Genomic DNA, 24,027 nt, shown 5'->3' with positions numbered 1-24,027 from the left:
AAGGCGGCGAGGCCTGGACTCCCGCTGCCGGTAGGAGTGCCTCCCGTGGGCCGAGCCCCGCCCCACCCCGCCTGTTCTCCCCGCCGCCCGGGGCGGGAAGCGCAAGGCAAGAGATGGGATAGGACCAGAGCCAGCCCAGCCACCAGACGAGGCACCGGGGAGCACCAGACGGACGCCAGGGACCCCGCTTCCGCGGGCGGGCAAGGTGGGCAAACAGAGTCCCGGGGGGATGGGGGTGGGTTGTGGGCTTTTCTCCTTGGGGTTTTCCCTGCTGCGTTGTCCTCCCCCCACCCCACCCCGCCACCTCCATCCTCCTCTCTAAGGGACGCGTTTACGCATTAGCACCCTCTTCCCCCAATGTTAACTCATCTCCCAGGGGCGCTTCCAGGCCGGGCAGGTGAGGGGGGGGGCTGGGCTCAATGTTTGTTGTTGTTCAGTCGTGTCCGACTCTTTGTGACCCCATGGACCAGAGCACGCCAGGCACTCCTGTCTTCCACTGCCTCCCGCAATTTGTTCATAGCTTCGAGAACACTGTCCAACCATCTCGTCCTCTGTCGTCCCCTTCTCCTTGTGCCCTCCATCTTTCCCAACATCAGGGTCTTTTCCAAGGGAGTCTTCTCTTCTCACGAGGTGGCCAAAGTATTGGAGTCTCAGCTTCAGGATCTGTCCTTCCAGTGAGCACTCAGGGCTGATTTCCTTCAGAATGGAGAGGTTTGATCTTCTTGCAGTCCATGGGACTCTCAAGAGTCTCCTCCAGCACCATAATTCAAAAGCGTGCTTTGCAATATTTCAGCGATCGCAAACGGGACCTTGGCAGCAGTTTTGGCTTTTTTTTAGTTCTTGCAACTGGTGTGCGTGGAGGTTGTACGATGGCGCCGTGGAGCAATGGTCCTTTCTGGTTTGCTTGCACCCCAGAAGGCTCTGTGACCTCTCCTCCAGCAGTTGACACCCCATCTTTCCCTTTCCCCTCGCTTCCCACGGAGGGCGCTTCCTGGGTAGAATCTAATCACTGCCTGGCAAATGTAGCTGGACACAAGTCTTTTAATCGTTTGTCGTGGGTTCAAGCCCTGCATTGGGCGAAAGGTCCCTGCGTTGCAGGGGGTCGACTAGATGACTCTTGGGGTCCCTGGAGACTCTGCAGTGCTATGATTCTAAATTCTGGTTGTGCAACTGCCCTTGATGCGCAGGCCTTGTGCAACATATAAACCAGTTGCCCTGAAAGATTTGGTGATTACAACAGGGATGTGGAAATGCAACTGGGTAATGCAATGGAGGTGACTGTTGCTTGGCTCAGCTTCTTTACCTAATCTCCTGGCAAACAAAGGATGGATGCTCTACCATCCGATCTTTGGGAAGATGAAAAATTGTGCAACCCTGCTCTTGTGCTACTCAGGAGAAGGAGATGAACATGGAGGCAGCAGACACTGCTCCTGCAGCAGCCACCTCTGCTCCTTGCTTGCCTGCGCAACACAGGCAGGGCTAGAGAGGCAGTGTGGTGCAGTGGTTAAAATGTTGGACCCAGGACCTGGGAGGCAAAGGTCCAAATTCCTACTCAGCTGTGAAATCCACCAGGTGACCTTGGGCTGTCTCTCGGTCCAAACTACCTTACAGAGTTGTTTTGAGCATAAAACCGGGGAGAGGAAGAAGAGTTTGGATTTGATATCCGGCTTTATCACTACCCGAAGGAGTCTCAAAGCGGCTAACATTCTCCATTCCCTTCCTCCCCCACAACAAACACTCTGTGAGGTGAGAGGGGCTGAGATACTTCAGAGAAGTGTGACTAGCCCAAGGTCACCCAGCAGCTTCATGTGGAGGAGCGGGGAATCGAACCTGGTTCACCAGATTACGAGTCTACCGCTCTTAACCACTACACCACACTGTCCCTCCAGAAGATCTGTGTAAGGTGCCCTGAGCTCCTTGGAGAAAAGGCAGGATAAAAATGTGAGGATAATTATAAGAAAGGCCCAGCTGGGAGCTGGAACAGCAGCAGGAGCAGCAGCTGTGCTCACCTGTCAGCTCCCTCCGGCCAGGAACGCTGGGTCCATCTCATTATGAGAGTCTGTGGCGGAGAGAGTGGAGGCAGGTGCTTCTTTGAACAGCCACTTACCTGCTTAGGGTAGATGGTGCTGCTGGTTTGCTGGGAGGGAGGGCGCAGTGACCCAGCGGCAACTAGGCAAGATTTGGTGCCAGCAGTCGCTAATCCTGTCCCTGCCCCATAGGGCAACCTCAGGTAAAGGAGGCTACCTGAGCCTGTAATGACTGTACAGAAGAAGGAACATCGTGCAAGGAAGGTTGGGAAGCCTGTAGCCTTCAGCCTGAGTTTGGGGGTCTTAAGCCTGGCTTTGGCCATTCAGACCTCTGGCAGGAGAAACCTGCCTTTCCTCCTGTGGCCTGCTAGACAGGAAGGTGATGGGTAATAAGAGAGAGGAGGTGGCAGATTGATGGGTGTTTCCCCCCCCCGCCCCCACAACAGATGATCCCTGAGGGAACGTGGCCCCTAACAGATGGAGATTGCCCATCCCTGGCCTAGCAGTGGTTGGATCAATTTAAAAATCACAAGGAAGCAAATTAGCTCAGTTGGTTAGAGCACGGTGCTGATAATGTCAAGGTTGCAGGTTTGATCCCTGCATGGGACAGCTGAATATTCCTGCATTGCGTGGGGTTGGACTAGATGATCCTCAGGGTCCCTTCCAACTCTAAAAACCTATGATTCTAAATTTAATATAGGAGCGACTGCCCTTTGCTTTTGTTTTAGAAGGCATTGTAGGAAAATGTGCCGCTGGTACAGGACAGGGTAGGAGACCCGTCTTCAATACAGCTGCAGTCTTAAGATGGGGCCGGCCCTGTCACGAGGCAGAGGGAGGTAGCTGCCTCAGGAGGCAAATGCTGACAGGTGAGGAGAAGGCAGAGCTCTCTGTGTGTGACCTGGTCTGCCTTTCACCCCCTGAGATAGCCTGCTGCCTTCAGAGGCAGTGGTGGATGCTGTAGTGCTGCCAGTAAAGTAAGAGTCAGCAGCTAGTCTGCTTGGCTCTTGTCCACAGAATGGGAGGGACTGCCATCTTGTCCTTTGCCTCAGGCGGCGAAAGTTCTTGGGTTAGGCCCGCAGCAGCCCTGCATGTACTTACCAGGCAGCCGGCCCTTTTGAACGCAATGGGACTGTTATAGAAACCCACAGTTACTTGTTGTGAGGGAGATATTGTGAGTGGATGCAAGGTCTTTTCAACAATGGTACCACTTTATGAAATCCTTTCCCCAAGTTTTTCTGACACTGTCTTCTTCTTCTTATTTTCGGTGCCAGGTGAAAACCATTAATTTTGCCAAAGGTGTTTTTTTTTAAAAAAAATCTGTCTAAGAGCAGTGGACTCGTAATCTGGTGAACCGAGTTTGATTCCCTGCTCCTCCATATGCAGCTGCTGGGTGACCTTGGGCTAGTCACACTTCTCTGAAGTTTCTCAGCCCCACTCACCTCACAGAGTGTTTGTTGTGGGGGAGGAAGGGAAAGGAGAATGTTAGCCGCTTTGAGACTCCTGAAGGGGAGTGAAAGGCGGGATATCAAATCCAAACTCCTCCTCTTCTTCTTCAGTTTTTAAAAAAATTCTGTGCTGCGTTCCTCCCCACCATGTTCCACTGTTTTCATTATTGTAAACCTCCCTAAAATCCCTAGAGCTGTAGAGTTGGAAGGGACCCTGAGAGTCATCCAACCCTCCGGCAAGGCGTAGCTCCCTGAGAGCTTTGGGGAGAAGAGCAGCCGGTACTCTTTTAAGCTAACCTTAAAAAAGAAGACGAAAGAAATAGATAAAAACATGCAATAACATTGGGGACACATAAACTGTTGAGTGACGTTGCATGTTCTTCCCATGTGTGCCACATCCCATTCAGCCTGAAGTTTGAGTGTGTTCTGTAGAAAAGACTGGAAGTTGCCCAAAACCTTGTTGGAACAAAGCCTCAGCAGCCGCTTCTGCTAATCTGGCTCCAGCACCAACTCAGGGATAGGGAAATTCATGCCATTCCATACCCTCCAACATTTCTCCAATGAAAATAGGGGCATCCTAAGGAAAAGCAGGATGAAATTACTGGATGAAATCAGAAACCGGGACGGTTTCTCTAAATCAGGGATGTCCCTGGAAAACAGGGACACTTGGAGGGTCTTCCATCCCAATATTGTTCCCATCAGGTTCAGCTAGCAAGGCCAATTGATGGTAAGGGAAGATGGTGAGCAACATCTGCGGAAGGGACACAGGCTCCCTATCTGTGCACTAATTGGACAGACGGATCTTTGGGTGCCCCTAGACTGCTATTCTGGGGTGGGATTCAGTCACATAGCCATAAGCGCAGGTTGTTCATTTACAGTTCATTGGGATCTAAAGACCAGACTCATGGGCATAGCCAGGTTTTACCTTGTGGAACACCCTCCCATCAAATGTCAAACAGATAAAACAACTATTTGACTTTGAGAAGACATATGAAGGCAGCCCTCTTACAGGAAGTTGTTAATAGTTGATGTTTTATTGTGTTTTTAATGTTTTCTTGGGAGCTGCCAAGAGTGGCTGGGGCAACCCAGTCAGATGGACAGCTAATATTGTTATGATTATGATTATTTTATTTAGAGGGTGTCCCCTGCCTGCGACTGGGAAAGCAAGGCGATGCAGTACCTGACTTCTGTTAGCTTGGCTGTCAAAACCTGTGGCTACCAGTATTAATCAAGATAGTAGAAAACACTGGAGGAATATTGCTTCATCAGCATATGTGGTCATATTCCACTATCTCTTGGGAGCGGGATTATTATATTCTCAGGAGTATTCTGAAAAAGTGACGCCTTTCTTGCTCTGACTAAATAATCTTGGTGTGGAAGTCTGTCAAAAGCCGGTTTAAACGATGAAATATCTTAATCAGCTTTCTCACTGCTGGCTATAATTACCTAAGTAGGTGTCACAACTCTGCATTGGATTGGGTGTGCCTAATGGAGTTCTTATACCTTTCGTCTGCTTGGCTCAAAACATGCCAAAATCTGAGCTGGCATTGTCTCTGCTCATTGCATAACAGGCCGGAGAGAAAGTAATTCAAAAGAAAGTGAGGTGAAACCTTGTGTTTGCTGCTCTTCGCCTGGAGTCTGCTAGCCTGCGCCTTCCCAATTTTTTAACTGGGCAAAACCCTATTCTTACTCTGGAACCTCAGGCTGGTGAGGCAAATGTGCCACTCTGTACCTCTCTCAGCTTGGCCCTCACAACACTACACAACTCACAATTCCTTCACCAGCTGCTCCCACTCTCCCCAGGACACATTCCTTGCCAGCCCTGCTTTGCACCCTCCTGGCTGAAATGTGCCTTTGAACTCTGATAATGCCTGCCTGCAAGTTTCTGTAGAAACTAGCCTGCCATACAAAATTAACATTTACGTTTGCTGTTCCACCAACTTTTGCCTGTGGCCCCCGGAAAGTTGCCCAGAAGCAAAGGTAGCCCTTGAGATTCCAAAGTGTTCCTCACACAACCTCTGGAGAGATATCCAGATGCTTTTCCTTAGCATTTTTCTCATGCCGAACTCTGCCCACTGTGGCTTTTGTCGTCAGTTAAAAACTGCCATCTTGATCAGGAGCAGTTGGTTTCAGATAGTACAGGGTTTCCCAAACTTGGGTCTCCAGCTGTTTTTGGACTACAGTTCCCTCATCCCTGACCACTGGTCTTGATAGCTAGGGATGATGGGAGTTGTAGTCCATCGACAGTTGGAGACCCAAGTTAGGGAAATTCTGACATAGTACATGGGTAGATAATAATAATAATAATAATAATAATAATAATAATAATAATAATTATTATTATTATTATTATTATTATTATTATTATTATTATTTATTATTTGTACCCCGCCCATCTGACTGGGTTTCCCCAGCCACTCTGGGTGGCTTCCATAGAAACCAAAAATACAGTAAAATATCACAGATTAAAAACTTCCCTGAACAGGGCTGCTTTAAGATGTCTTCTGAATGTCAGGTAGTTATTTATCGCTTCAGATAAGTCTGAAAAAGCCCCAGACACAAATTTTCACAGCCCTCTAGTAGGTATGGTGACTTTCATTTGCCAGAAGTAATGTATTTAGCGTTAACTCTGGAAATGTATACTCAATTCTGACCAAACCAAGCCTCCTGATGTATATTTTGCTCTCAGCGGTTTAGTTTGGTCTCCGCCACCTTGGATCTGGACTGTTTTCACACACTAGCAACACATCCTGTGGAATTCTATCTGTGATACTTTATCTGCATAATCAGAATGGATTTCAGGAACCAAAAGGTCATATTGGCCCCAAAATGGACACTAGGCGTTCTGTTTTGGCAACTGTAACCCTGGTATAAGGAGCCATTCGGCCCCTAGCTTATACATCTGAGTTTCTAACACTGCTGGAGGGCATTACTGCTTAAAAATCTCTACCTACCACCTAGGCAGCACAGTATTGTTCATTCTAAGAAAAGACAGGTGGAATTCCTATATAGCAAGGATGGAGAATCTGTGCCCCTCCCAATGTTGGCGGACTACAACTCCCATCATCTCTGACCACTGGCTATGCTGACTGGGACTGATGGGAGTTGGTGTCCCACAATGCTGGGAGGACCACAGATTCTGTTATACAGCATATTAGGGAAACGTTGCCTCAACAGAGCAATTCAACTACCAGGTTACCCTACTTCCAACTACAGGTTTAAACTCGGAGATGATTCTTCTCTACTGTTTTCTTCTTTTAGACAAGGGTTCTTTTTTTTAAGTCCCTCTGACCCAGGGAAACTTTTCTGGCCAGATTTGTTCCAGGGCCTTCCTGGAGAGATCTCAGAAGCTCACCCACAACCCAAGGCAATGTGGCAGAGGCAGTTTCTGGGCGCTGTGCTGTAGGGGCCACCACAACAGTGTTTTGAAACGGAGCGCGAGAGGCAGCTGGCACTGAATGTTAGCATCACACAGGGTATCGCTGAAATTTGAGAGCCCAAAGTCCACCGCTGAATATTACACCTTCTTTCTCTTCCAGGGGAGCCTCTGTATCTGTTGAGCATCTTTATGTTATTATTTAGTCAGTTTCTATACCAGCTGCTGTAGAACTTTGCTCCAAAGCGGTGTAAAGCAAACCTGAAAGAACTGCCACAAAAAAATACACAATCATCTTCTTCTCCTCTTCTTTGGAGATCACTCATAGCTGAGTAAGATTGTCTTCCATAAACACGGTTTTAACAATGAGTCCGTAAGTGACTGTGGAGGCCAATTCTGGATCCAAACATCCTTCCACAGTGGGGACATTGGTTTCTGGGCGGGAGTTGATCATGGTGTGGATTTGCCAAGCGTGCCTTCCTCTTAGCACGTTTCTCCCTTGCGTCCTGAGTTTGAGTGTCTTCAAAGCCGTTTATAAGTGGTCCATGTTTCACAAGCGTACAGTAAGGTTGGTAGTACAATAGCTTTGTAAACAAGCATTTTAGTTTCCTTGCGAATGTCCCGGTCCTCAAACACTCTGCACTTTAATCAGAAGAAAGCTGCAATCACAGAGCTCAGGCGATGCTGGATTTCGGCATCAATGTTGGCCTTTGTGGAAAGATAACTGCCTAGGTAGGAGAAGTGATCAACATTTTCCAACGTTACACTACTGAGTTGGGTTTGTGGCACTGCAGAGGGGTTATTTTGTACTTGTTGGTGCAGCACTTTGTTTTTTTGGATGTTGAGTGATAGGCCATGCTTTTCGTAAGCTTCTGCAAAGATATTAGGATGGTTTGGAGGTCATCCTCTGAGCATGTGCACACTACATTGTCATCAGCATACTGAAGCTCTATGATGGAAGTTATAGTAACCTTACTCTTCACTTTCAGCCTCCTCAGATTGAAGAGCTTTCCATCTATTCGATACATGATTTCTACTCCGGTGGGGAGTTTCCCTTCGACAAAGTGTAGGATCATGGCAATGAAAATAATGAATAGAGTTGGGGCGATAACACAACACTGTTTAACACCTGATCCCACTGTGAATGGTTCACTTTGAGAGCCATTGTTATCTGCGATTGTTGCTGTCATATTATCATGGAGGAGTCAAATGATGTTTACAAATTTGTCTGGGCAGCCAATTTTCAGAAGGACAGTCCACAGGGCATTACGATTTACAGTGTCGAAAGCCTTAGTCAGGTGAATAAACGCCATATACAGGGGTTGGTTTTGCTCTCTGCATTTTTCTTGAAGCTGTTGAGCGGAGAAAATCATGTCCACTGTCCCTCTAGAAGGCCGAAAACCATTTTGGGATTCAGGAAGGGTCACCTCGGATATTGTTAAGAGATGGTTTGCTAAGATCCTTGCAAGAATTTTGCCAGCTGCAGCTAACAGAGAGATGCCTCAATAGTTTCCACAATCAGTTCTGTCACCTTTTTAAAAGAGATTGATAATTTTGGCATCCCTAAAGTCTGCTGGGATCTCTTCTCTTTCCCAGATTTTTTCGATGAGCTTGTGAAGTTGTTGTGTAAGTTCAATTCCGCCCACTTTGAAGATTTCGGCAGGTATCCCATCAGGTCCACTGGCTTTGTTGTTTTTCATTTGGTTAATAGCTGTACACAACTCTCCCAGATTTGGAGATACTTCAAGCTCATCTCTAACTTGTTTTTGTGGAATTTGAGAGAGGATCTCAGCCGCTACGGGGGAGTTGTGGTTCCAGCTCAGTGCAATAGCTTCTTTCTCTTTTAGAAGTGTGATACCATCTGCTGAGCATAGGGGGCATATGCCATGATTTATTGGCCCATAGGTGGTCTTTGTGGCTTTAAAGAAACTCTGTGCATCATGAGTGTCGGCTAAGTGCTGGATCTCTTGAGCTTTTTTTATCCACCAGGCGGTTTTTAGTTCTCTGCTTCTTCTTTGAACCTCAGCCTTAGCGTTGGCATAGGTTTTTTTCTTAGTGGCACAGTTTCTATCTCTTTGCCAAATCTGAATGGCCTTCCTTATCTTGTCAATCATGCGTTCAATCTCACTGTCATTCTTGTCAAACCAGCCCTGGTGTTTCTTGGTTTGGTATCCAATAGTTTGTTCACAGGCTGCAATAATGGATGTTTTTAGCTTGCTCCAGTGTTCCTCAATGTTATCAGGGAATTCTGAAAGCAGATGATCCTTAAGAGTCGTTTGAAAGCAATCCCGCTTAAGGGGATCTTGAAGGGCTTGAGTGTTCATTTTGTGCCTTGGTTCACTAAGTATTGATAAGCATATAGCAATATCAGTTATGTCACCTTCTGATGTACACATGCACTCAATAACCCCTTGCTTCCTAGCTCTTGCCCAGGATCCCACCCAAGCACCCTAGAGGAGGAGGAGGAGGAGTCTGGATTTGATATCCCACTTTATCACTACTCTAAGGAGTCTCAAAGCGGCTAACAATCTCCTTTCCCTTCCTCCCCCACAACAAACACTCTGTGAGGTGAGTGGGGCTGAGAGACTTCAAAGAAGTGTGACTTGCCCAAGGTCACCCAGCAGCTGCATGTGGAGGAGTGGGGAAGCGAACCCAGTTCACCAGATTATGAGTCCACCGCTCTTAACCACTACACCACACTGGCTCTCACCTACAGCCTCAACAAACTCACTGATCATCCCGCTGCCCCCCAAAAAATCGCACTGAAGAAGGTGCACTCTAGGCTTCCCTTTACAACAGGCATCGAGGTTCATGGAGTTTCTGCAAACTGCCCATTCAGCACTGAACCAGATGCACACCCAGTTGTTCCAGGCTGCAGCAGGCAGGGTTGGGTGACTTTCCCAGGGAGTGCAGAAGATGGCAAATAGGACACCCCTCCACTCACAGCTTTTTCTCTGCACACGTCTCCTCTTCTAGCCCCCTTCCTCTGTTTCTGTTATTGCTCTCTTATCGCTCTTCTCTTCTGCAACAATTAAACGATTGCCTGTAGCTGCTCGCAGCAGAGAAGGACTCCTTATTCAGGCTAATGATGCACAGATGCCTGTGTTTTGTCATCTTCTCTGGAGTCATGTTTCTCATCTACCTTTCCAGGTAGATGCTGCTGGAACGAACACCAGAATGGCAAGTGGGTGGGAGCAAAAAGAGGCAGGTATAATCAGTGGCTTGGCTTGAAATCTGGAGGAGAACTCAGGGTGGAAACACCTCATATTGAGAGCAAGCTTGGTGATTTCAAGCCTGATGTCTGTTGACTTTAATGGCATCTCTTGTTTGGTCTGGGACTTGCAGTGTTTGAATTAATGATAAGATATTGGAAATGTGGGCTTGGAGGAAGAGGAGAGGACCTCTGCAAGTATATGTTTACATGTTTAGTAGAGTTGGCACCGATTGCACTAAAAGCAGTTGCATAGCTTCCTTAAATATGTAGATTACCTTGTGCTGAATGCATTCCTAACAGGTTCCTGTTTCAAAATAACTGCTTACTATGGAATCAGGTTAGACTTGGTTAGACCTTATTTTGCATGTTAACAAAATGCATAATAATGTTCCACCACCATCACAATATGCTGATCTTTGGAACTGATAACAGTGCTTCTGAACTGCTGCAGTAGCTTTGTATATTTAATATATGTGCTGTTATACGAAACAAATAATTGAAAAAGAAAAGAGTGAATGAAGGTGACACAAAGTGGGCATAAACATGGGGGCACCTTCACCAAATCCTGGGGAGGACCAACAGCCATAATTTCCCAAGTCCTTTATAAAAGGCTGTTGAAATATACTCGGAGTCGAGTGTGGATTTCATGCTCTTTATTCAGCTCATAGTGGTAAGGAATGAAAGTTTCCCCAAAATATCTTCTTTATATACATTATTTACACAATGGGTGGCACGTGATTGGCTAATTCTGGGATTCTCCTGTAGGCCAATCCGGTTGCGGATTCACTTCCACCTGGAGCTGGATTGGGTGGCTCCTGCGGACCAATCATACCGCTGCATTGTTCTAGGACCAATCAGACTGCTGCATTCTGGACCCTATTGTTCTAGAACCAATCAGACTGCTGCATTCTGAATCCTATTGTTCTAGGACCAATCAGACTGCTGCTTTTTGGATCCTATTCAATTCAGTACATAACACCCGTATAACTTTACTATGGGAAAATGTATTTCTGATCTTCCCAAGCTGAGGAACATTTAGTTTTCTTTAGTTGATATATCTTTCCTGGTCAAACAGGAAGGTTTCTTCAGGCTTTCCTGTGGAGGCATCGCCTCAGAGCTACTTGTGCAAAGGTGCACAAGCAAATGTTCCGGTACTTGTAGTTTGCACCGAACCTTCTCAGACCTGAAATTATGCCTGTAACCAAGCCTAAGCCTGTGGAACTGGGATAACTACATATCCTACCTATGTCTACCATAACTTTGGTAACTCCCATCACTCCAGGGCTGGGATCCAGGCTGGCTGGGGGTTGATGGGAGATGCAGTTGACAACCTGAAGGAGGGCGCCATGTTGGCTGTCCCCGCCTCCTCTTCATTCTTGTCCCCCTTTTTTCCTTGTCTCAACTTTTACATGGAAAGCCCATTAGGGTTTGAAATTCAGCAGGCGCATTTTGCGCCTGGCTATTGTTGGATCTGGACTGTTTTCACGCACTAATACCCCATCCTGTAGAATTAATAATAATACAGTGGTACCTCAGGTTAAGTACTTTATTCGTTCCGGAGATCCGTACTTAACCTGAAACTGTTCTTAACCTGAAGCACCACTTTAGGTAATGGGGCCTCCTGCTGCTGTGCTGCCACCGCTGCACGATTTCTGTTCTCATCCTGAAGCAAAGTTCTTAACCTGAAGCACTATTTCTGGGTTAGCAGAGTCTGTAACCTGAAGCGTATGTAACCTGAAGCGTATGTAACCCGAGGTACCACTGTAATAATAAATTTTATTTATATCCCGCCCTCCTCAGCCAAGACCGGGCTCAGGGCGGCTAACACCAGATATAAAACAATTGATTAAAATACAACTTACAAACAAGATTAAAATACAACATTAAAATGCAGACTCATTTCAGTAGAGACTCAAATCAAAAACTTTTGGGGGATAAAAACATCAAATCTTCACCAAGGCCAACTATCCAGACTGGTCCTATGTGGGCCAGAAAAAAAAGCCAGGGAAGTTCCCACTGAAGGAGAAAGGAAAGAGGGGGAGGGGATCAAGTTGATTCCAAGCCAAAGGCCAGGTGGAACAACTCTGTCTTACAGGCCCTGCGGAAAGAGATCAGATCCTGCAGGGCTCTGGTCTCATGAGACAGAGCGTTCCACCAGGCTGGGGCCAGTGTTGAAAATTCTCTCAGTTATATTTTTACCTGCACAATCAGAAGCAATTTCAGAAACTAAAATGCTTTTTCTGTGCAGCCTGAGCAAGAGCAGTGAACGATGTTACAGTTCATTGTTGTCGCTTGTCTTTCTTTTCTTTTTTATAGAATATTTATTAAGATTTTCAATAATGATACAATAAAAAGAAAAAGAAAAAATAACAAAAATACAAAATTAGAAATAATTAAAAACACACAGATTTTCCATTACTTATTTTCCTTTAGCTTGTTTCCCGGACCTCCTCATACCTCCCTTTTTTGTATTCCAATTCAGATTGTTAGTTCAGCAAATCCTTACCATTAAATTTTTACCTGTTTCTAAGCCTTTTTTTTTATATTCTCTTAAAGCATTACAGCTGGAAACCACTTAATTTCTATCCAACATCATTCTAACATTCATTAATTTTACAATATTTCTGTAGATAGTCTTTAATTTTCTTCCAATCTTCTTCCGCCGACTCTTCTCCCTGGTCTCGGATTCTGCCAGTCATTTCTGCCAGTCCCATATAGTCCATCACCTTCATCTGCCATTCTTCCAAAGTGGGTAGATCTCGTGTCTTCCAATACTTTGCGATGAGTATTCTTGCTGCTGTTGTGGCATACATAAAGGTCGCTTGTCTTTCTCTACCCTGCCCTAGTGTCCTGCTCAAAGTTGTGGAGAATATTCTTACGTTATGAATGGTCCATGTCGTAATTAGGAAAAAGAGGTTGGAATAGGCTCCTATGACCCTGGTTCAAGTGACTTTTCTTCTTTAAGTTCTCAGAGCTCTTAACCTAGCTCAAGGTGGTCCTCTGAACTAGCCAGGTGTTTAACTGAGAATCAATCACAGTCAGTCCATCATTTGAAAAATAAGGCATTGGGGCCATCTTGCCCCAAAATGGCAACTAGACTTTCTGTTTTGGCAGCTGAAACTCTGGTTCTAGGAGCCCTTTGGCGCCTAGACTATGTATCTGAGTTTCTAACAGATTGTTGTACAGATCTGTCGTCTTGTGCACCCTGTAAAATGCCAGACACACTGTTGGTGCTGCACATCTGTATGTATATATAAAAAAATTGCACAGAACTGCAGGTTCTGCGATCAAACACTTTGATTTGCATTACACTAAGTAGGGTAGAGAGGGACGCAGGTGGCGCTGTGGGTTAAACCACAGAGCTTAGGACTTGCCAATCAGAAGGTCGGCGGTTCGAATCCCTGCGACAGGGTGAGCTCCCGTTGCTCGGTCCCAGCTCCTGCCAACCTAGCAGTTCGAAAGCATGTCAAAGTGCAAGTAGATAAATAGGTACCGCTCCAGCAGGAAGGTAAATGGCGTTTCCGTGCGCTGCTCTGGTTCGTCAGAAGTGGCTTAGTCATGCTGGCCACATGACCCAGAAGCTGTACGCCAGCTCCCTCGGCCAATAAAGCGAGATGAGCGCCGCAACCCCAGAGTCGGTCACGACTGGACCTAATGGTCAGGGGTCCCTTTACCTTTACTTAAGGAAGGTGTGCTTCCTCCACACCTGGCCCGCACTGTGAGCCCTTCCCGACTTGCACTGCTAAAGGATGAGGACTGACTTTTTCTCTTTCTCTGCAGCAATTGACATGAAGCATTGCCTACATCTTGTGGCCGCCCTCTTTGCTGCAGTAGCCATTTGCGTACTTCCTTGCCACAGTGCCAAAGTCCTGCTGGTGCCCACCATCGCCTTCGACAGCCACCTGCATAACTTTGTACGGGTAGCGGAAGCGTTAAGCAGCCGGGGTCACGATGCCGTCCTCCTCCTCCATGAAGGTCGAGTCGTGGAGCCTTTTCCCCGGGGCTACAGAGTGCAAGATTATCAAGGGGTCTTCAGCACAGAAAGCGCCGATGACTGGCTGCAGGAGTTGCTGAAGCGAGTGTTTGAGGGGAAGATGACCTCTATGCAGCTCTTTTCCATCCTGGAGAAGTACCTGGAGAACTGTGACTTGATACTGGGAAACAAAATCCTCCTGCAGCAACTTCAGAGTGAGGACTTTGACTTGGTCTTGGTCGATCCCAACGAAATGTGTGGCTTCATTGTCGCCCACATCCTAGGTGTAAAATATGTGGCCCTCTCCACTGGCTTTTGGTTTCCTGCTGAGATTGGAGCCACTTCACCTGTGGCCTACGTCCCCGAATTTAACTCCCTGATGACTGATCAGATGGGCTTTTTCGGCCGGACTTGGAACATCGTGGTTTTCATCATCTCTCGTGTAGGCACCAGGCTGTTCATCATCCCCAAATTTGACCACCTAATGGCAAAACATGGGGTGGAGCCGCAGAAATCCATGCTGGAGCTTATCCAGGGCTCGAGCCTCTTTTTCCTGTGCAACGAAGTGGTGCTTGACTTCCCGCGACCTTTGCTTCCCCATGTGGTTTTCACAGGGGGGATTCTCACAGAACCTGCCAAGCCTCTCCCAGAGGTAAGTAAATGGAACGCGATACACCCAGTGGCAGATTTATGGTATGTGGGTGGGTGGATGTGGGGCATTCGTTCACCTAAATAAATGTGAATTCCTGCAAGAAGAAGGGTGTATGCGGAAAAGGTGATAACATTTCCTCCTTTGTGTTACCCACTCCCCAAAATGGCCTGGAACAGTCCCTGCGGTGGGTCATACAGAGGGTGATGGTGATAATCGTGCCCTGCAATGGGTGTCCCATCCCTCCAAAAAAGTGATAATAATTATGATGGTGATAAGGACTCTGCACTCTGCAAACAATTGAGGAGCAATCTGGGGAAAGCTGATAATATTGACAATGCCTTTGCACTGGCATCTTCCCCCACCCCCAAAAAGAACCCAACAAATTGAGAAATATCAGGAAATAAATGATGGTGCGATCTCAGCACTGAGCTCCCCCCGCCCCGCCCCCCACCTCCAAAAAAACAAAACTTGGGAACAATCAGAGGAAATGTGATGCTGATAATGATGTCTTTGCCCTGGGCTGCATGCACACATACAGATATGCGCCAACAACTTAGGAATAACTGCTGCTGTGCGGCAGGCATCCGAAACAAGAAGAGGATGCCACATCCTCCCATCACCCTCATATTCAGCTGTGTGTGTTGGGATGTGGAGGGAATTGCGGGAATCGCCCATCACTCATTTTGCTGCCTGCCACCTCCTGTCCCCTGCAAGTGCCTCTGAGCCTTTGAGGAACCTGATTTTCCAGAGTTATGTAATGTGTCGGAGCATCAGACTCCCAACTTCAGGCCTTCCATGAGTTGCAACGTGACCTGAATTGCAGCAGGAATGGAGCTAGCACATTCATCCCCACAACCCTCCCCCCCCCACACACACCATCAAATATTAAGTAAACATTCTTTGAAACACTTGCATAGTGCCATTGCTTTCAATCATTTCTGTCAGCTTTCTATCCAGGGTGTTGACCAACTAAGCTCAGAGGCCAGTTTGCCACCACACGGATGCTTTGTGTGAGCAAGCGAGACCCGGATAACAAGTGGTTTTAAATAAGAATTGTCCCTCGATTCCTTTCCTCTGATATTCTTTCAGTGCAGAGAGATTTCTGAGTTTGATTTCAGAGCCCTGGTGAAGAGGATGCTAGTTTTGCGGCGTCTGCTGAGAAGGGCAGAGAAGTCCAACTGCTTTGCCAGAATCCCTGGCAGGCCACCATGTATGATCTTACCTGGGCTTCTATTCTCAGCTGAACGGTTTGAAGTCTCCCATCCAAATACTAACCAGGCCTGACCCTGCTTAGCTTCCGAGATCAGGCATGTTCAGGGTAGTACAGCCATAGACCTGAAGGGCTTGAAGCGAGAAAGCTTGATATTGCTGTGATCTGCAAATCTGGGGGTATTTTTATACATTCAGGGCCTGCGTCTCTGGATGGAAGCCGCAGATGCTGGTGTCGTCGTGGTCTCCTTTGGAATCGGTATACGAGTCCTGCCCAAAGACCTGGTGGAAAAGATGGCCGGGGCTTTTGCTCGCCTTCCCCAGAAGGTTGTGTGGAGGTAACACCCGTTATTTCGTGATCCGTAACTTCATTGTGCTTGCGGACAGCCACAAAGCAGAGGAGGGATGCCTCTGCACTGCCGTGGATTCGTGGAATCTGCCCCAGATCCCAAATAAATGGGGGCCATGTTCTAGAGGGGCAGAACCGATCTGGACACCCCATCAGACTGCCTTTCCCCCCTTTTTATCTGTCTTTGGCATTTTGCTGCCTCGGGAAAAGGTCAATATGATGCTGCGCATACAGAAGCCAATTGGACCATCAGTTGGACCTTAACACCAAAGCTATTAATGGGATACAGTCCACCATTGCATCTGAATAGGGTGGCAGAATAGTTATGGGGGTACAGGGTGGGCTCACACAGCTCCATCTGCCACCAGCAGGGGCCTCGGGAGGAACAGCTGTGGGGGGCTGTCACAATTGCTTCCTAGCATCTGCCCCCCCCCCCGAGGAGGTCATCTCACTCTGCCAAAGGTCCAGCCCTTCAGATGAGAGTTGTCCTAGACATCAAGGACCAGGCTGTTTAAGAATGCACCCAGACGCAGTAACTGCCCCTTCCACCTGCCAAAGATCATCCTCACATGATTCTGTTCACGTTTACTCAGAAACAAGTCCCGCTGGGTTCAGGCAGATTTGCTCTAAAGGAAGTGTTTATCTTCTTTCCTATACAGTGGTACCTCGGAAGTCAAACGGAACCCGTTCCGGAAGTCCGTTCGACTTCCAGAATGTTCAGAAACCAAGGCATGGCTTCTGATTGGCTGCAGGAAGCTCCTGCAGCCAATCAGAAGCCGCGCCAGACGTTTGGGCTCCAAAGAAGGTTCGCAAACCAAAACACTCACTTTGCAGTGTTCGGGAGCCAAAACGTTCGACTCGCAAGGCGTTCGTCAACTAAGGTACGACTGTACCTGTTTGGCACAGTCCGGCCACCTCCAGTGTTCCCAGGAAAGTGCTCTAAGTGGGATACTCCTCCCCACATTTAACACAGCTGGGTTGCTTTCTCAAGCAGCTGGAGGGATGGTGTTCTTTGCCGTTGGAGTGGAGCAAACAAGAGAAATTGTTTGTGTGTGCACTCTGGCCAGAGAGACCAAGAGGTAGCATATAAAGGTAAAGGGACCCCTGACCATTAGGTCCAGTTGTGACCGACTCTGGGGTTGCAACCCATCTCGATTTATTGGCCGAGGGAGCCGGCGTACAGCTTCCGGGTCATGTGGCCGGCATGACTAAGCCGCTTCTGGAGAAACCAGAGCAGCGCACGGAAACGCCGTTTACCTTCCCGCCGGAGTGGTACCTACTTATCTACTTGCACTTTGACGTGCTTTCCAACTGCTAGGTTGGCAGGAGCAGGGACCGAGCAATGGGAGCTCACCCCATTGCGGGGATTTAAACCGCAAATTGAGACCAAGAGGTAGCATATAGCTGGTTGCAATTTACCCCTAAATCTTTAGTTGCAGTCAACTGGTATTTACTAATCTTGTCGGTACCCACGTTTGAGATATCTTCTTCCTGGCAAGTGTAAAAGCAGCTAGGGTAAGGTTGTATTATGTATTATTACATCACACACTGTGTATTGTTAAACGTTTGTCGTTTCCTCTCATTCTCCCCTGAGTCAGGTGGGAAGGAACTTATTTTAAGTGACTGATCTTTTGCTGTCCCCCTCCCACTGTCCTTTGGCAGATACTCTGGTCAGAAGCCACATAACTTGGGTGAAAACACACTGATGATGGATTGGCTGCCTCAGAACGATCTGCTGGGTAAGTGAAAAGGGATCAGCCAAACGAGGGGGTTGGAATAGATGGCCCTTGGGAGTCCCTTTCAACTCTACCATTCTATGATTCTATGAGAGCAAGTTACTTTTCCTTGCCCGGAAGGAGACAGCAAACCATGCCCTTATCCCTCCACACTCTAGGTGAATAAATGAATAAATGAACTGCTTCGATGTCTTTTCCAGTCCTGGATAACTGGCAAAGCTAATGGGTTTTTGTTTTCTCCTATAAAATTGCTGGTCCAGGATACAGTGGTACCTCGGGTTAAATACTTAATTTGTTCCGGAGGTCCGTACTTAACCTGAAGCACCACTTTAGCTAATGGGGCCTCCTGCTGCTGCCGCGCCGCCGGAGCACGATTTCTGTTCTCATCCTGAAGCAAAGTTCTTAACCTGAAGCACTATTTCTGGGTTAGCGGAGTCTGTAACCTAAAGCCTATGTGACCTGAAGCGTATGTAACCGGAGGTACCACTGTACCTGAATTGATTTAGGACCAGAGTTGAGCATAAATCTCCCCTCCTTTCAGCCAAATGCCAGCGATTTGTGCTTTAAAAAAACGTATGTGCTTAAGGGGACAGATAGCGGAGCAGCTGATGTTTATTTAATTTGACCTTTGGGTGTTGCAGTGCCCTCTTCAGATTTTGGAAACCACCTTCCTCCTCCTCCTCCTCTTCTTCTTCTTCTTCTTCTTCTTCTTCTTCTTCTTCTTCTTCTTCTTCTGTTTGGCCCTGTATTGTGGGTTTTCTTTGTAACCCAAATAGATCTATTTATTTTTTCATAAAAGTATTTTTATACTTCCTTTTTGACCCTAACAAGGATTACATGAAAGCTCACCAGTTTGCTGCTCAAACATTCAGGTATTGCCGTACAGTGGTACCTCGGGTTAAGTACTTAATTCATTCTGGAGGTCCGTTCTTAACCTGAAACTGTTCTTAACCTGAAGCACCACTTTAGCTAATGGGGCCTCCCCCTCCTGCTGCACCTTCACCGGAGCACAATTTCTGTTCTCATCCTGAAGCAAAGTTCTTAACCTGAAGCACTAATTCTGGGTTAGCAGGGTATGTAACCTGAAGCGTATGTAACCTGAAGCGTCTGTAACCTGAGGTACCACTGTATGGCTATAGCAGTCACCAGCCTGTATCACCAGATATTAGGAGGGCTTACATAAATAATAATCTGATTGAAGAGCCTTTTAATAAGGATGTGCCAGTGATTTTAGGACCTCCCTATGATGGGATGGATGCATGGTTTGAATTACTGTCTTCAGAGCTTCTGCAGCCTTCTTCAGCTTCCGATCAGCCATGCATAGATATCAATACCATTTTTAAAAGTACACTGATGCCCCGCAAGACGAATGCCTTGCAAGACGGAAAACCCGCTAGACGAAAGGGTTTTCCATTTTGGAGGTGCTTCGCAAAACGAATTTCCTATGGGCTTGCTTCGCAGGACGAAAATGTCTTGCGAGTTCCTGCGGGGTTTTTTCCTCCCCCCCCCTTTTTCCCAAGCCGCTAAGCCGCTTATCAGCCGATCCGCTAAGCTGCTAAGCCGCCTAACAGCTGATCTGCTAAGCCGCTTATCAGCTGATCCGCTAAGCCACTTAACAGCTGATCTGCTAAGCCACTTAACAGCTGATCCGCTAAGCCGCTAATGGGCTTGCTTCGCAAGACAAGAAAACCGCAAGACGAAGAGACTCGCGGAACGGATTATTTTCGTCTTGCGAGGCACCACTGTATCTAGTTACATAGTGTAAATCAGATGTGTCCACACCATCATTCGCCAACTCGGGGCTCTCTAGATAATTTGGACTACAACTTCCATCAGCCCCAGCCAACATGGTTAATGGCCAGGGATGATGGGAATTGTAGTATAGCAACATCCAGCAGGTGCCAGTTCCAAAGACTGTTCTACACTTACAGCAGTGCAATGGCTTGATTGGGGGGCAGGGCAGGCGGGGAATTCAAGGCAGCTGCTAGCAAGGTAAAATAAGGACACAAAACCGGCCGTGCAAACTTTTGTTAATCTTCACAGGGAGCACAATACCTTAATCAGGTGACTGAAAAGCACTGGTCGTGGTTGAGTTTAAGCGCTGGAATTAACAAGAGAACTTTGTGGTGACTGCATTGTGGCCAATGCTTTTTAGGGAAAGAGGGAGAGCTGTGGGGGGGAAAACTTCAACTTGCGCAACTTGGGATGCAACAAAATGTTGCCTGTAAACATATTGATAGGATAAGTTCAACTGTCAATAACGCAAGTGCTTAAGATTTAAGCATTATTTTTCCAATCAGTACAAAGGGCGATAGCAATCTTCCTTCAAATTACAAATTAGTCTGTGGGCTGTTGTAATGTAGCCATACGAGACAGAGAACCATAGAATATGATGTCAGTCCTTTGTAAAATTGAGGCCCGGGCATCAATCGCTTAGATTTTTCAGAGGAACGTCCTAGTTTTGGAATTGACTGTTCCTCCTTAGTCAAATTTTTGGCTCCCTTTCATCTAATTAATTATAAAACTAGACCGCATCTGTCAATCCAATTTCAGCACAATTTGCAGAAAACATTTAATGGCAAATTTCTACAGTCCTAATCTCAGTGGATGGTTGTCAGCTATGTTCTCCTCAGAGAAGACCATTGAAATTAATAGTATTAAGTTAGTTGTGCCTCTTAATTTCAACGGGTCTACTCCTCTGAATATCTTGAGTGCCTCATAGTGAGTCAGAAAACTACATAATAGATGGTGTTTAGCAGATTTGGTAATTCAAGTAGATATTATGGATGCGAGCTTTTAACATTGCTCGATTTCTGCTGCAGGCCACCCCAGTGTGAAAGTCCTTGTGAGTCACTGTGGCATGAACAGTATATTTGAAGCCATTTACCACGGGATTCCAGTTGTGGGCTTCCCTTTCTACGGCGACCAGTTTGATATTATGACGCGAATTCAGGCGAAAGGGATGGGTATCCTCGTGGACTGGGGCCGGGTGACGGAAGACAGCCTCTACCAAACTCTGTCCACAGTAACAACTAACCCAAGGTAAGTCAGCCTATTAGTAGCCTTATTCAAAGAAGGGCAAAGGAGTGAATCTTTGGTTACTGCATTAAAGAACTGCAAGAGCGGCTCTATAGATAAGTTACTTTCTGTTTTAGCCCCGCCCCCTTTACCTTCTCTCAAAGAACCCTGGGAAGGGTGGTCTGTTAAGGGTGCAAAGTTGTAAGGAAACCCCTATTCTCTTCACAGAACTACAGTTCCCAGAGTGCTTTAACAGTCAACCCCTGCCCAAAGGGTACTCTGGAAATTATAGCTGTGAGGTGACTTGGGGCCTCCTAACAACTCTGACTTTTAGGAGACTACATTTCCCATGGTTGTTGGTTTTTTGCGGGGTTGGGGGAGGTAGCCATGGCTGTTCAAAATGGTATGATATTGTTTTTACATACCAGTAGTGGTGATGAGGCCTATGGTTCTGTGACAGTGAATGAACCATGCACTTTATTTCTCCAGGTAACGTATTTTTTGCACCATAACACTCACTTTTTTCCTCCTAGAAAGTAAGGGGAAATGTCTGTGCGTGTTATGGAGCGAATGCCTACGGGTGGCAGGGGGGATCTGCTGCAGTCATGAGCAGAGAATCCATGGTTCCCCTTCCTTCCCTCCTCCGTGGCTCGCTTTGAAAGAGCAAAGCGGGAGAAGAGCCACTGAGTGGGGAGGAGAGAGGGACAGAGAGCCTGCTTCTTTAAAGGAGCAAAGCTCCTTCTTTAAAGGAGTAAGCGGCTCCTGTCCGGTTGGTTCCTTTAAAGCAAGCAGGCTCTCTGTCCCTCTCTCCTCCCTACTCAGCTCGCTACATAGCAGCAAAGTTTTTCAGCTCGCTAAGCCGGGGATGAGCGGGGAGGAGGGAGAAAAGCAGAGCCTGCTTGCTTTAAAGGAGCAAAGTGGGAGAGGAGAGGAGCCTTCTCCCCTTATACCCCTCTTCTGCATTATTAGCAGCATCCTTCTCTACACACCCCACGCGTGCTCCTTGTCCCTTGAGTGCTTTTCCTTCCCTCCCCACTTAAAACGTGGTTACAAAGCATGGATCCACATGGATCCTCAGGATTTTTGCATTGGGCTACTCCAAACTCACTGTCAGATCACATGTCTGTGGCCACAGCATGAACCACAAAAATAATATATCCACTGTTTCGTTTAGAATATTTTTCTTCTTTTCCTCCTCTAAAAACTATGTGCGTGTTATGGTCGGGTGTGTGTTATAGAGCGAAAAATACAGTATATGGAGCACTACTCAGAGAGACACACACCCAACTCAGTTAACTGTTTTTGAGAGAGGCATTCAATTTGCATGTTTGCTTCTCCATCTCATGGATTCAGATGATCTAGACAGATTATTCTGTGGGTGGGTGCAGGCAACCGGAGAGCCTGTAGCTCTGTGGTGAATTGGCCAGGTACCAGTAGATGCTTCTGCTGAAGAGATACAAGTTTGTCACGGAGGAATCTGGGAAATATGCCGATGAATTATATGGTGTCCTGTCCCGGTCCTCAGGAGGAGCCCGTGGGATGCAGCAAACCAGGCCACTTGCTGCAGCCACAGCACTATGGAGAGCTCCGAGTGAGCCTCGTGCTCCAAGGAGGGCCTGAGGTGAGCTGAGGCCATTTGAGCCTCTGCTTCCAGTCCACCTCTCCTGGGCTTTGCCTCCTTTGTTCGACAACATTGCTAATACTCTGGCTTGAAGATGGACACTTGATCTTCGCCCTCGGGCCTCCTGTCTGGTGTGCTTCTTGCACCACTGGACCACAAAGCTCTTCACACCCAGGGGAAGGTCTCTGTGAAAGTCCAGGCCACAGTTCTATGGGCGCCGGGGCTGTGGAACCAAATTCCTGCCTCGGTTTCAGTGGGCTCCTAAACAGCACCAGCTGGTGGTCCTGTAGCTTCTGATTTAGTGTCCTGGTCCTTGTTGGACTCCAGGATAATGACTGATGGATCCTTTGTGCCGTTGATTTGGTAACGTAGCAATCAGTGGGGGACACATCATTCTCCTAGCATTATTGTTGACGTTCCTCTTTTGCAGTTTCTCCAAGGTTGCCAAGAAGATCTCAGAAATCCACCTGGACAAGCCCATTCCTCCCCTCAACCGGACAGTCTACTGGCTGGAGTACGTCCTTCGCCACGATGGAGCTCCATTCCTCCGCCCGGCCCTCTACAAACTTTCCTTTTACGAGTATTACTGCTTGGATATTTTGGCGGTGCTGCTGCTGTTTGTGGGAGCCATCGTCTACGTGGTCTTCAGGCTGAGCTGGCGGTACAGAAGGTCCGACGTCAACCCAGCACACCTGAATGGCCACGTTTTGAATGGGCACGTCTTGGAAGGGAAGAAAGTGCAGTAGGACTTGGCTCTGATCTGAGTAGACTGTGCCTCTCTGAATAGAATAGATAAGGGCGGTGATAAGGCCAAAAATGGATAGGGCTGGACTTTGTGGGAGCTTTGAGATGGGATCTAAGTCTGTGAAATGCTGGAGAGGACAACATCCTCTTTGCCATTCTCCCATGCTATGTAAGACGGTGAGGAGAGAGCAGAGATTATGCTTTTTAGAGTGAGTGATTAGCTGTGGAATGCCACTGCCCCATATTGTGTAAGGATAAAGGGAGGTCCTTTATTATTATTGCAAGGAATCTGAAAAGTGGTGCTTTAAAAGTTTGTTTCAAACGGCTGGTACTCATTGGCTTTCATTGGCACACCGCACTCTTGCCTTTGTGTGATACTGCATCGTTTTTTTTAAAAAATAAAATAAACCGCAAATTGCTTCCCTCCAACCAGAGTGTGAATGTGAATTTGAAGGCAGAAGCAGATGTTTCAGGTTTGCGGTTCTTGTTGAGATTGAGGTGCAACCGAAGGCAATCTGCCCCATACTTGGCTTCAAGGGAAGATCCCTCATTCCTCAACGAGAATGATCTAAATGATTGGGAGACGTTGAGCAAGCAAGGTTCTGCACCACTAGAGCCTTTCAAATAACTGAAGGAACACTGCCCTTTCCTCCTACATATTAT

At 47.2% G+C, this 24,027-nt stretch overlaps 1 protein-coding gene across 1 annotated transcript; it reads left to right on the top strand.

The window, feature by feature from the left end:
• Positions 1 to 2: 2 nt before the first annotated feature.
• On the top strand, positions 3 to 23,793 carry LOC310844315 (2-hydroxyacylsphingosine 1-beta-galactosyltransferase-like). The gene is made up of 6 exons (XM_083738411.1): positions 3 to 205; positions 13,843 to 14,687; positions 16,095 to 16,234; positions 17,908 to 17,984; positions 20,804 to 21,023; positions 23,051 to 23,793. Exons 2-6 carry the CDS (start codon positions 13,851 to 13,853, stop codon positions 23,364 to 23,366), a joined length of 1,590 nt encoding a protein of 529 aa, XP_083594537.1. The 5' UTR covers positions 3 to 205; positions 13,843 to 13,850; the 3' UTR covers positions 23,367 to 23,793.
• The last annotated feature ends 234 nt before the right edge of the window (positions 23,794 to 24,027 follow it).

This window comes from Podarcis gaigeae (assembly GCF_964106915.1).
Source record: "Podarcis gaigeae genome assembly, chromosome: 5".
Lineage (NCBI taxonomy): Eukaryota > Metazoa > Chordata > Lepidosauria > Squamata > Lacertidae > Podarcis > Podarcis gaigeae.
The sequence above is the reverse complement of the archived record's forward strand: the minus strand, read 5'-3'. Positions and strand labels throughout refer to the sequence as shown.